General features: G+C 37.0%; 1 protein-coding gene across 1 annotated transcript in view; it reads right to left on the bottom strand.

Annotated features, from left to right (window-relative positions):
• The window catches only part of slc25a11 (solute carrier family 25 member 11), a 34,507-nt gene extending 25,243 nt beyond the window's left edge, over window positions 1–9,264 (bottom strand). The window contains exon 1 of the mRNA XM_039747213.1: window positions 9,049–9,264. Coding sequence (XP_039603147.1) covers window positions 9,049–9,122 — 74 coding nt within the window. The 5' untranslated portion in view covers window positions 9,123–9,264. The remainder of the gene's footprint in view (window positions 1–9,048) is intronic.
• Window positions 9,265–13,218: the final 3,954 nt, after the last annotated feature.

The raw sequence follows: 13,218 nt of genomic DNA, 5'->3' as shown, positions 1-13,218 counted from the left end.
AGCCTCATGGAAAGAATCGTGCAAAAATCAGGGTAGAGGTGTTGAAGGGCAGTGAAGGCAGGAGCTCCACCAGAAATAAGGTATTTTAATAGCTAGTATCTCAGTAAAAAGCAAGAAAAGTAATGAGGAAGGACCTTAGATTTGGTTAAAATTGCATAAAATGATTGGCTTCTCTTTAATGCCAATTTAAATATTAGCTTTTCAATATTTCCTTCCAGACTTTGAAAGTACTGCCAAGTTTAGGCAACTGGGTATTTTGCAATTCGATAGAAAAATGAGCTCATTCATTTGAATTACACATAACAGACAGCTGTCCATATTTTATTTTCAAGCTATACAAATCATTCAAATACTTCCTCACAATTAAACCAAAACAAAACAGCAAGAACCATAACTACAGCGATGTATGACCACATAAAGGTTCTTAAAATGTCACATTGTCCTTGAGTAAAGTTTAAAGTCAATGCTAAAATTAGCCTTTTAACATTAAGTCACAGTTGTACTTTACCTCTCAGAACTTTTAACACAAAGCACAGACTACAGAAAACAGATGTTCACACACATCCATCATTCAAAAAGTGCTATACTCTAACCGAAAGACAAAATTTTATGTCCTGGAAACATTCTGAAAAATTATACCCCCCACAGTAGTCTGCAGTACTGACACCCAACTAGACACATCCAGTAACCTATGAAATGTTTTACACTTCCTGGAAAAACATTTAGAGTAAATCTGTAGAAACTGCCATTCATCAGATCAGGAAATTATTTCCAGTCCTGCAACATCAAGTCTTTGTATTGTTTATCCCAGTAAAGCGACAAGTTTTTCATTCATCACAGACAGAAGCATAACTTGACGAGTTATAAGTGAACAGAAAGTTGCCCCTTACACAGAGACAGACTTCAATAACATCTTTAAGCTACCGTTTCTTTCTGACCTCAGTTTTACTATCTGCAGGATGTTTTAAGGGCGTGGGCAGTTCTTAATGCATCCTTGAAACTGCCATACATTAAAACCACAGTAGGGTTATCATTCATGATGCCAGGACATCTAGGACCAACTACTATGCTACATTAAGTACCACTACCTTAGTACAATTTCTTGCACACATGATGATTTTCTCCATTCCTTTATATTCATTGTTATTGCACTGTGGTGGACTTTAAAATCCCATGGAAATGTTCTCTTACCCTTTTCCTAAACTATGCTTAATAATTTAATACAAGATTTGTTCCTTTCTACTCATAATGAAATATCTGTTAGAAAAAATTAAAACTAACTTTTAGACTTACCAGAGAAAACTGCATTTAAAACTGAACTGGGATACACCCTAATTTTACGCAGGCTGAATCCATTTAGCCAAGTATACAGATAGAAATCACTGATTCAGTGTGAACAGCCTGAGGAGCCATTCCTTTATCACAGTATGAAACAGAGGTGAGAGAAGACAGACTGGCATTTTAACTTCAAAAAACAAGCTTGAAAACAACTGAATGACTGAGGCATGAACATCTTTTTAGAATCTTACAGATTTATATGCTTCAACTAAAACTAGATCTGAATGAAACTCTGGTTGCCATAACCTCCTTCTTGTTTCTCTGGAAGTGTAAACTTCATAAAAACATGTTAATACACAGCCACAGCATACTTATTTTTAATGGAAACCAATGGGAATTATTACAGTATTTACAGGTATTCAGGGAATTGACGTGGATGTCTCCCGTTAGAATTTTCAGTATCACTATGAAATATTCTTTTAGCAGACTGTAAAAGATCAAAAACAGAATACAATATTTCAACACCCATAACTGGGCATTTGGTACATAACTGCAATTAGAATCCTGCTTTAGATTGGGTACCTGTCAAAAATGTGGATTTTGGGTGAATTTTTGAACTTTGTTTTGGCACAATTTTAAAAATGTGTGTTCAGTCCAAGCAATAACAATATACAGTAGTCAAATAGGAATGCATTGATATTTTCTGCGATATGTCACTTTTCTCTCTTCTCTCTGACAGACCAGTGGACAAGATTTAGTTGAATCTGAAAGCTATGTACAGCTGCCAAAAACACTTTCAAGGCAGAGACAGAAAAAAATGGCCATCCAATAAGAAACACATTTGCATATTTGGCCAGGCACTACTAACATCATTATACAAAACATATTAGCAGATGTCACAAAGGCAAAATTAGCTATTAAGAAATATTAGACAACTGATAATCCATAATGAGGCATGTCAGAATTGAGAGGACAATTTTACATCACTACAGTTTAAAAAAATGACATATGATGCAAAAAAACTGCTTGTTTAGAAAACCTGCAAAACAGTTACACCACTAATCAAGTTTGGCACAGTATCTGAAAACATTGCTTTCAACATTTTTTTAATGGTAATTAACTTTCCTGTATTTTCATATTAATGTGTCATCACACCTATTGCCAGGTCTAGAATGTTCCTTTAAAAGAATAAAAATCCAGACTTTTGTCATTCAACAAAAACAACATTCTTAAAACCTTTCCAGCAATATCTTGTTTATGCATCCTGAATGATATAGTAAAAAAAGAGCTGACTATGAAAGAAAAATTCTTATTTACTAAATAAATAGTGTAGTACACCATGAAGGAAAGTGTGCAAGCACAGATGAAAAATTTTAATTCTTACATGAATAGAGAGTTCTAAGGATTTAGAAAATTGTTCAAAGCAAGTGAATGGGAAAAGCAGGAACCATAATGGAGAAACTCAAATTCAAGTTGAAGTTTGCACATTACATTGGCATGTCTGTTGAGTGCAGGAAGGAGCAGAGTAATGACAAGTTCAAGGCACAGAGTTGTGAGTAATGGAGAATGAATTGGGTCTCGGAATGACACAAGATTCATATTTCAACAAAACCCGTGAGAGGTATTGAAGTATTAACGACTCAGTCCTGCGAGAAGGGTTACTTAACTACCTGTTAAATGTTTAAATAATAAATAAGAAATTAAAATTACTACAGAATACACAGTTCAAGTGCGACGCGAATGTTTATGGTTCTTTGTCAAGTTCAGTCTTGGGAGTCCCCAAGGGCTATTGACATTTATTACAACCAGTTTCAGAATCAGTGAGTCGTTTTTACCTGCTACTGATGTTATTTTCTTTAATTGCTCTCATTGTGTAATTAGCTGTCCTCGTTTCTTCTCTTATTTTGCATTCAGAAATTTCCACTGGTGTTAGATTTAAACTTACAAGTCGTTCACCCAGAAGAATAATAAAATGTATGTTACATACGTAATATGAATAAAAAACAGATATGATGGTTAATGACCTCCTCATCATGGCAGAAAGACATTTTTTAATACAGGGTGAGCCAAAATTATGTTAACGCTAATGCTATGCATATACTTTTATACATATATAAAATTTTTGTGAACAATTTATGTGCCACATATGGTACATGTGTTGAACATGAGAGCGAACAGGTTCAGACATTCCTGTAAGTCATCTTGCACATATGAAATATGTTTTGTAAATAAATTGTTTCCGCCATTCATATGTTAACATAATTATTTTGCATCTAGTGCTTGTTAAGCCCCTCCACAAAGAGATCAAGACTGTGAAATTCTTATTGTAAAATAAAGTGTAAAATTTAGAGAATAATTTGCAGAACAGTAATGACTATCTGAAGAGCACAGTAATAATACTGAAAAGTTAAGAGTGCGTAAAAGGCACCACAGTTTTGGTACACTGTATTATTCCCCTCAGTTGTAACATACAATTTGATCACTGAGAAATGGAAGGTCTGCCTCCTCTCATTCACTCCATCTTAAAAGACTTTCATTACTCCAGCTCAAACACAAACTTGTCACATTTGCTCACTTATTATTTGCCATAGGGCAAAACTGAGCAGGGGCCTTTATCGTTCATCATAAAATAAGCATTCAGAAAAGAGGGAATAGATTTTTGACACAATTAACCGTTAAGTGGTGAACATCCTAAACTTACATATTTAAAAATTCCAAATAATTATTATGATCAACATACATACCTGCAGTTAGCATTGTTTTGTTATGCAATCATTTCTTATTCTTTTGAAGTTAAAAATTACTTTGATAGGACATTGTATTCTGGGGATATTGAGGTTAAAAGGCTCAAAGTTCCAGTGGAACTTTTAGAGAGGTTGCCTCGGTTTTTATTTTTTCATAGATACTTATATGTAGAAAATCTAAAATTTTGTAGCCTATATTATAAGTTAGACTATACTGTAAGTAACTGTTATGCTGAATTATGTGTGGTGGTTTTCTTATAATGCTCCAACAGACACAAAGAAATTTAATTTTCTACACATAAAGAAATATTTGCAGTTTCTGCCATATATTTAAATGCATAACTTTGTCATTTTCTTTTAAATCCACTTTTTCCATGAAGTTTCCTCTCTTAATTGTATCTGAATACTGACAATAAGCGACAAGCATAACAGACACTGCAACACACAACACGACACTGCTAGAAGGCAACTATTTTAGCATTGCCTTCTTTTTTGTGTTTATTAGTAAATAATGGCATAAATAATCAACAAATTATGAAGAATACTATAAGTAAAAAAAAAAACCCTATACCTCTAAGTTCATACTTCATTCATGAAGAAATTTAGCATAACCAGTTTCAAAGTTCCAAATTGGTGCAAAAAGCACAATAGCTTGCTTAATGAAATACTCTAAACATTTTTATTATTCACCCCATTTGGTTTCGAGCTTTTGAATTGAAGAGCAACCTTTTGCCTCATTCACTGATCAAGAATCCTGTCTTCAATTCAAAAGTTTGTTCCAGTGTGAACATACTTCCTCTGTGTGCGCTGCTTTGATTTTCCAGAAGTACAGTATTTAATAATCAATACTTAAACAAAACATGCATGCAATTTGCCCTTTGTGAGCATATGACAAGATGATTTGACATGTGGATTACGTGACATGAGTAAGGTTAGATTTTTTTCATGGGCGTTTTTGATATTGTTTATTGTTGTCTACCAGTGTTCTCCGTAGACACCCATTCTATTAGAAACAACGTTATGTCTGTTCTTCACGGAAACATGAGATACATTTTTTCGCAGAATAACCTACATTGGGTAAGTAACATTGAGTGAAGTATTCTTTTAATTACTGCAGAAATTCAACTAAAAAAGAAGCTGATTTGGATTAAAACCTGCAGCAAGAAGAAGCCTGCTGTATATGTGAACAGTAAATGTAAATATTTTTAGATATACTGTACCTCAGGTAAAGTGGTTTACAGCAGTGTAAAGTATGCATTTGTGAAGTACAAGAGTCACAACACCTGTTAATTTCCATTCTAAGACAGACAGACAGAACTTTTCAATTGTACTTGTCCTCCTACGGTGAGGCCGACGTTGAATGATCGCCAACTTCACACCGTCTGATGCTGTGCACCTTTAAAAATGTTGCTTACGGTAAACGTGTACTGTTATTTTTAATGAAGTACAACTATACACATGACTTCTGTAATACTTGGTCAGTTTATTTGTTCTTAATAATAAATGAATGTGGGTAAGGGTTGAGTTGCATTTCTTACATCAGTGGCTAAAGCTCAAGTTGAAAAATTAATCTACATTTATTCGTGTGCTACCATTTGTGTATAGTTTTACTTATGCAAAGAAGGTTTATTATATTGGGTACTTTTAACTGTACCTAGGCTAGAACATGGTATAAATGCAAGCACAGCTAACCTAGCCTGCATAAAAGTACAATTAAAAGTAAAGAACTGGCAAACTGCTGTGCACGGTGTCTGGAGCTGGTCGGCATGGGTATCCGCAACATACCACTAATCTTAGTCCTTAATTTCCCTCTTTTCCTCTTCTGGGGCTCACTGCGTCTGTCTAACCTTCTTCACAAAAGACAATAAATGACAGCTTTAGCACAGGCCGTTTCTTTAGCTCTGACGCTGTGCAGGAAGACAACAGGTTGTTTTACACTGACAAAATGTCTCAACGCAGTCCTAGCCTGTAATGGTACATGGGCAGAGCCATGGGTGATTATTGCAATATTTTGGCTGTTAAATAGACTGTGATAAATCAGAACACAGAACAGGATCAAGCAAGATCAAAGAATCTGAAAAAGGGTGTACAAAACAGAGATGATCTTTATAACGCACAAGATCGCCGAAACCCCACAAAAACAGCAAAAATCTAAGTTTAAGCTACCCTGTACATGAACACTATCATTGCAAAAGGGGACACATCTGGAGCAATGTCAGCCTGCTGTGTGTACCACATCTGATGTACAACAAAACTCCTTAAAGCAAGAATTACAGATCACCTCATTTGTAATCATGAGAACATACAAGCACAAAGTGATAGTCTTAAATACAATATTGGTTTTTAATGGAGTCTACCAATAGAGCCAACCACGGCTTTTCACGTTTTAACTACTTCTTGTTTCTTATTTTGCATCACAGGAACAAAGGGATAGTGAGAAATGTGCTTGGAGAATCTGAGATTCAGCTTTTAAATGGATATGAAGTGGTGTCTGACACATTTATTTAAAATCTTTATTGTTCACATGCAACTTTTAACCAACTGTATATGAATCATTAGAAGTTCAATGCTTTATATATTGGAGGGAGGAAGCATTAAGTGCATTATATTTTTTGAAGGAAAAAGCCAAAAAATGTTCTGCACATCAGTACCATGACCTGACAAATGTATTAAAGTTTAACAGAGTAAAACAATAACAGCATATTAATGACTTCCTCGCTATAGTGAGTTACCGCACAGTAACATGCATGTATCACACAGCATTTTTAAACTATGTTTGAATATGCACAAATAAACTTTTTATATATAAACATTCCTGCGGTGGGTTGGCACCCTGCCCAGGATTGGTTCCTGCCTTGTGCCCTGTGTTGGCTGGGATTGGCTCCAGCAGACCCCCCGTGACCCTGTGTTCAGATTCAGCGGGTTGGAAAATGGATGGATATATAAACATTCATATATGAATTTTTTTTAATATATTTTACAGAAATAAATATAATTTTAAAAAGTGACACTAAAGAATCTAGACTTGTGCCTTACAGTGTAACAGAGCTATTGCCTAATTTAACGTCCCTAGGACCAATGCCCTGCTAATGTAATGTCAAGCAGCTAGTTAAACATAAGAAAAAAAAGTGTAAAAAGTATGGTTCTAAAAGTACTTTTCCTTGTATTTTTATAATATAAGCACCAAAGGTCAACCGGTCTGTTCACATTGTGATGACCTGCTACTGACAGGAGAGTACAAGAACTGAGGAGCTACTGTATATAGTTAAAACTATTAGTAATGAGCAGATTTGAAATTTTGTACATTGCTGATAACAGGAGTGTTTTGTTAAGAATTTGAATACTTAGAATTGGTGACACGCTACTGTGTTTATTTTAAAAATGTCCTATAACCAGCAAGTAATATGCAGCATATTCAAAGAGGGACTGAACGAAGCAAGTCTGCAATCCCAACAAAAAAAGTTAAAATGGCCAGATAAACATATTATTGGCATAAATATGTCAAGACAATTACTCAAATGTGCATAAACTACTGTTGAAAAAGTTAGAATAGGAGCACAGGTAACATGCATAAATAAGAAAAATGGACAGTCAGGCAAAATAGCAGATCTAGAAAGAATATTCCTAATTGAGCGGATAGACCTGCAATGTAAAGGCAGCCATCACCTGGAGATATATGGAAAAACATATCAGTACTAGTTTGTTGTAAGCATTTTTGACTAGAGATGTCAGCTAAATATAAATAAAATGACTTGTACAGTATGCTATGGTATGGTAACTGCAGACCCAAGATACCGTGAAGATAATCACACAGAATATGCTTCTATAGTAGCATTGAGCCCATATGAGTATCTGTTTTTATCTACACGTTTTCTTATTATTATCTTTATTCATTTTTACATCCTTTTTTATTTATTTATTTTTTTAATTTTTACCTAAATAGATTTTAAAAAGTAGAAAGTGTGCAATTAACAAACTCAAGCTCAGGTCTGAAAGAGTTCCAACAACATGCTCCACTGCCGGCCACCTAATAATTTGCATCTGAAGCGGTTCTACAAGTAGTCACCTGTTTTAACAAGTTAAATGCAGACCTAAGTGTGAACAGTCCTTAATTATTACATGTGCAACGTCAGAATGGGATAAAAGAAAAACAGAAATCAGTAAAACCCTATGATTAACGAAGAGAGTAAAAGAAACCTTGCAGAAATATGTGGCAAGGCTGGTCCAGAACTACCAAGTGACAACGTAAACTACGTCTATTAACAAATACACACCACGCACACACACCCCAAGAATTCATACTTTTCCAATATGTCTCTAAATAGTGAAACACTGTAGTCCTGGGGTCATATTTCTGTTTGGTGTGCTAAGTAAGCCGTGTCTCGGATACCATAAAACACACAGAGAGATCTCCCAATGTGCTGCCAAAATATTCCATTGGCTCCTTGGACTACAAATATGGGATTCTAACGCTAGCTAATCACGGCTCTCCAAAACGAGTGCCAGAAGGCTACCGTTGTACCTCAAGTCAAACTGGCTGTACAGGGACATCAAGAAAGTAATACTGCCTTGATCAGTATCGCTAGTTGAGGAGCTGTCACAAGAACACGCGACAGTTTTAGCTCATTCTGTGACTATATAATGCATGCGCTTTTCTCACGAGTCATCCTGACAGGACAATGAGCATTTACAGTATATGCTTTCCAAAATGAGAATGTCTTCTCAATCGCTCATCTTTGACGTTCTCGCTCACCCTATTCTAGTTTCGATTACACAGTGGTACCCCTGCAGTGATTTGTGATCACATAAATTACAACAATCGTGCATCCTTACGTTCTCACGGGATATAACTTATGTAAGAGCTCAGAGTGCACCTAAAAATACATGCAATGGCATTAACTTTGACTTTGCTTCGCCTTCTTGGCCGTTACGGTTTATCCCAGGGGTCGCTTGACCATTCTGGCAATGGGCCCCCTGCTCCGCGCCAGACGAGAATAATGGGCATGAAGGACAGGCGGATACTCACCCAGCCAACCCCCCGAAGAGGAACTTGATAGATTTGGGTGAAGTTTTCGGTTTTGTTCCAGGTGTCGCTGCCATAGCGAATGGTCAAACCCAGGTTGGTGTACTTTTTTCGAAGACAAGGTGACACTAAGAGGGTACGAAGGACGCGTACGCAAAAGACCTGGACGAGAGAGAGCGCGCGCGTGGAGGGGGTGGAGAATCAAGCGCCAGCGACGTGCGCGTGCGCGTGCGTACAAACGAGAACTCGGCGCAGATTGACATCGTGAGCGTGACGAATGAAAGACGTAGGAGTTTGCTCCCGACGCCTGCTATTCACGCACGCCAAATATCACCGCCTCCGCCGAACTATAGAGGTGTTGACAAATAAAATCTTAAAGCTGATTGGTTACTTTAGGGCGCTTCTCGAATCTGATTGGTGTTGTTACCGAATTTCACGCATGCAGGGGTTACCTCTCATTACATTACAAATGAAACACTAAGGTGGCTACAGTAATTAATTCCCAGAAAAGTCAATTTACAACAAAGACTGTCATTACATTTTGGAGGAGACCCTTTAAATTATTTGATGAATATGATTTAGTTTGTATCTGGTGTATTCATCTCTTTATTTTCTTTCTAAGACACCTTGTGAAAGGGGCATACTTAATATACAGACGAATGGTTGATTAAAACTAATTTAGCTACATGTACTGAATAATCTCCTTATTTATCTCCTTTATAATTTCTTAGGATATAAATGTCTTGGGAGCCCTACAGGTCAGGTCAGGTCAGGTTGGGGAGCTTGCACCCACCACACAACAAAACAGCTCAAGATTAACCCCCAGTCAGATACGCCAACCAGTCCTTCCCTCTGGAAATGACCATCTATCTGCCGCAGCCAGGTGTTACGTGGGCATCCTCTTGGGCTGGTCCAACCACTCAGGTCCTCAACAATGACGATCCTACGAGCTGGATCACCCTTACGGAATCATGCCACGTAGCCACAACTGACACTTTCTCACAAAGCATATAATGTGCCTCATTCAGGACTCCATCAGCAACTGCTCATTCGACACAAAGTCAAACCAGCTGTACCCCAGAATTCTCCTAAGAGACACAGTACCGAAGGAATCCAGTCTTCGTTTCAGGTCACTGGATAGCGTCCATGTCTCGTAACCATATAACAAAACAACAAGCACCAGAACTCTAAACACTTGGTCCCTTTACAAAGATATTGGGAGCAGTGCACATTCTGGCAACCTCATGATCCCCATGCTCTGCCAATCCATCTACTGACTTCATAGGAAGAGTCACCAGAGTCATGAATATTGCTGCCAGGGTAAGTAAACCTCTCAACGTTGTCGACACTCTCCCTGCAGACAGACACACTGCTGATGGCTGTGCCTACGAGTTCATTAAAGGCCTGGATCTTGGTTTTTATCCAGGACACTCGCAAGCCTAGACACTTAGACTCCTCACTCAGTCTCTCGAGAGCCCCTATCAGAGCCTCCATTGACTCCACGAAGATCACAGCATTGTTTGCTAAGTCAAGATCAGTGAATCTTTCTTCACCAATGGATGCCCCACAGCCGCTGGACCCCCCAAACCTGCCCAACACCCAGTCCATGCAAGTATTGAACAGGGTAGGAGCAAGAACACACCCCTGACAAACCCCAGAATCAACTGGGAAAAATGCAGAGGTTCTGCCTCCACTCTGCACAGCACTCACAGCACAACACATTTTATTACTACAGTACATGCATTACAAAAAACATTCCAACAGATGGTACACTGCAAATGCTATCACTGAATATGCAGTGATCTACATTGATTACTTGGATTTCAACCCATTTTAGATCTCTAGCACAGCCAGTTTAACATAAGCAAACATTTTTTCATTAGTGCTAATCAATTAAACATTAATCCACTGATTTTTATAAACCTGCTTATTCAAAAAAATGGTTACTGGGGAATAATGCCCAGAAACAATTGACAAAAAGGGTTAAAGAAGTATCAGTCCATCTAAAAACACACAAACTCACACTGGGCCAATTGAGAGTGGCCAGTCAACGTGGCCTGCATATCCTTAGGTGTGGAAGGAAATTGGTATATTGGGAGAAAACTGACAGTGATAATGTGCAAAATCCAAACAGATGGTCCCCTGAGCTGGGATTTAAATTCATTAATTGTTGACATGAACCACTGCACCATCTAAAGAAAATTTATAAAATATAATTATAAAATAGGGTGTCTACAGCTAGAAAGACATGGGGTCTTTTTGGCCTCATAGTTATCAATAACCATATAGTTTATAGAAACAACTAAAATAGCTAGAAAGACATTGGGTTACTTAGCACGTTAAACGGAGTGTACACTAACAGAGATTATATTTAAAAAATATCACACTAGTGACACCTCATCTGGAGTACGTCTGTAACATTGGAGTGAGCGTTATAAGAGTGACACAGCTCTTGAAACAGATCAGGAAATAGCATTTAGATTCACTCAAAGATGTTAGCATGAGAAAAGATTGAATTTATTGAAGTGATTAAAATTATGAAAAAAAAAGAAAGTAGGGTGGGTGCCAAAATTTTATTTAACATCACTTTTGTATGGAACAGCTTGCCACGTTTGTAGGTAAGATTAGCATCTTGGGAAGATTCAGATCTTTACTATTGATATTTGGAAATGTCAGAGCTTGTAAAAACGACATTAAACAAATATAAACTGAGCTGAACATTTTCTAGGTTTTGAAATGTTACTTCTGTACCATGCGAAATTATGGAAACTATAGTAAGAAATATTATAAACACACCTACTGTATATGACAATAATGTACTAAGTAACAGCCAGCATGGGTTTATGAGAGGTGGATACTTCCAAACAGATATTTTAGATTTTTTTGAAGAGGTAAATGGAGTAGTTGACAAAAACAAAGCATATAATTAACTTAGACTTTCAAAAAGCCTTTGATACATTCCTACACTGATGATGAATGCCGAAATGAGAAGCTGTAGGCATCAGAGGTAACCTACAAAACTGGATCTCTAGTTGGTTTAACTATCAAGAGACAAAGAGTACAGATAAGTGGAGAATGCTCCACGTGGAGTGAGGTCATCAGTAGAGTCCCTCAGGGGTCTGTCAATGGACCGTTTCTTTTTCTGATTTTTATTAATAACATAAAATTCTGTGTAGTTAGTAAACTTGGAAAGTATGCAGATAATCCTAAAACTGGAGGAATAGCAGATAATGAGGTAGCAGTAAAACAATTCAAAAAGACCTGGATAAGCTTCAGAACTGGGCAAACACTTGGAAAATGTAGAAAAGTACAAAGTGCTACACGTGGGCAGTTGGGACATCAATTATAAATACAAGGTGGAAGACATTGTCCTACAAGAAGCAGTCTCTGAAAAGGATTTAGGGGCTTATGTTGACACAACATTTTCAACATCTAAGAAATGTGAAGAAGAGGGGTGGGGATCGATCTGTTCTTAACATAATTCTTGATTTTGTAAAAACTTGATTACTATGTATGGATTGTAATAAAATTAATAAAAAAAAAAAAGAAAAATGTGAAGAAGCAATTAAAAAGGCAAAAATAAAATGTTAGGTTAAAAAAACTATTGAATACAAATGAAGGGACGTTATGATTGGAGTATATAATGCATTAGTTAGACTACATCTGGCTTATTGTGTGCTGCTCGAATCATCACAGTACAAAAAAGACACAGCAGCACTTGAGGCTGTGTAGAGAGGGACAGCCAGGTGCATCCCAGGATTTAAGAACATGTCCTACTGTACCAGATTAAACCCGCTTTCTTTCCAAATCCAGATTTTCAAAATTCTCAAAGGCATTGATAAAGTACATCAGCAAAACTCTTTCATCTTAATGGTGACTCGTGTTCGAGCACACCAATAGAAATTAAGGGGAAGTGCATTTAAGACTGAAGCCATGAAACACTTCTTACTCAGAGTGGGAATCTGCTTAAATTACTAGGACATGGAGTTGAAGCAGAAGCCTAGACAGCCTTTCAGAAATGTCAGGATGAGATATTGGGACAGCTTAGCTATTAGCTAAACAAAGAAGCTTGATGGACTGAATAGTCTACAATCGTTTGTCAGATTTGTTACGTTCTTACGTGCTTCACTGCTTTGAAAAACAGCATTCACATTGACTACCCTTCTCGTCCAA

The sequence above is a fragment of the Polypterus senegalus genome, chromosome 3 (assembly GCF_016835505.1).
Source record: "Polypterus senegalus isolate Bchr_013 chromosome 3, ASM1683550v1, whole genome shotgun sequence".
Taxonomy (NCBI): Eukaryota; Metazoa; Chordata; class Cladistia; order Polypteriformes; family Polypteridae; genus Polypterus; species Polypterus senegalus.
This window is presented reverse-complemented; position numbering and strand designations above follow the sequence as displayed.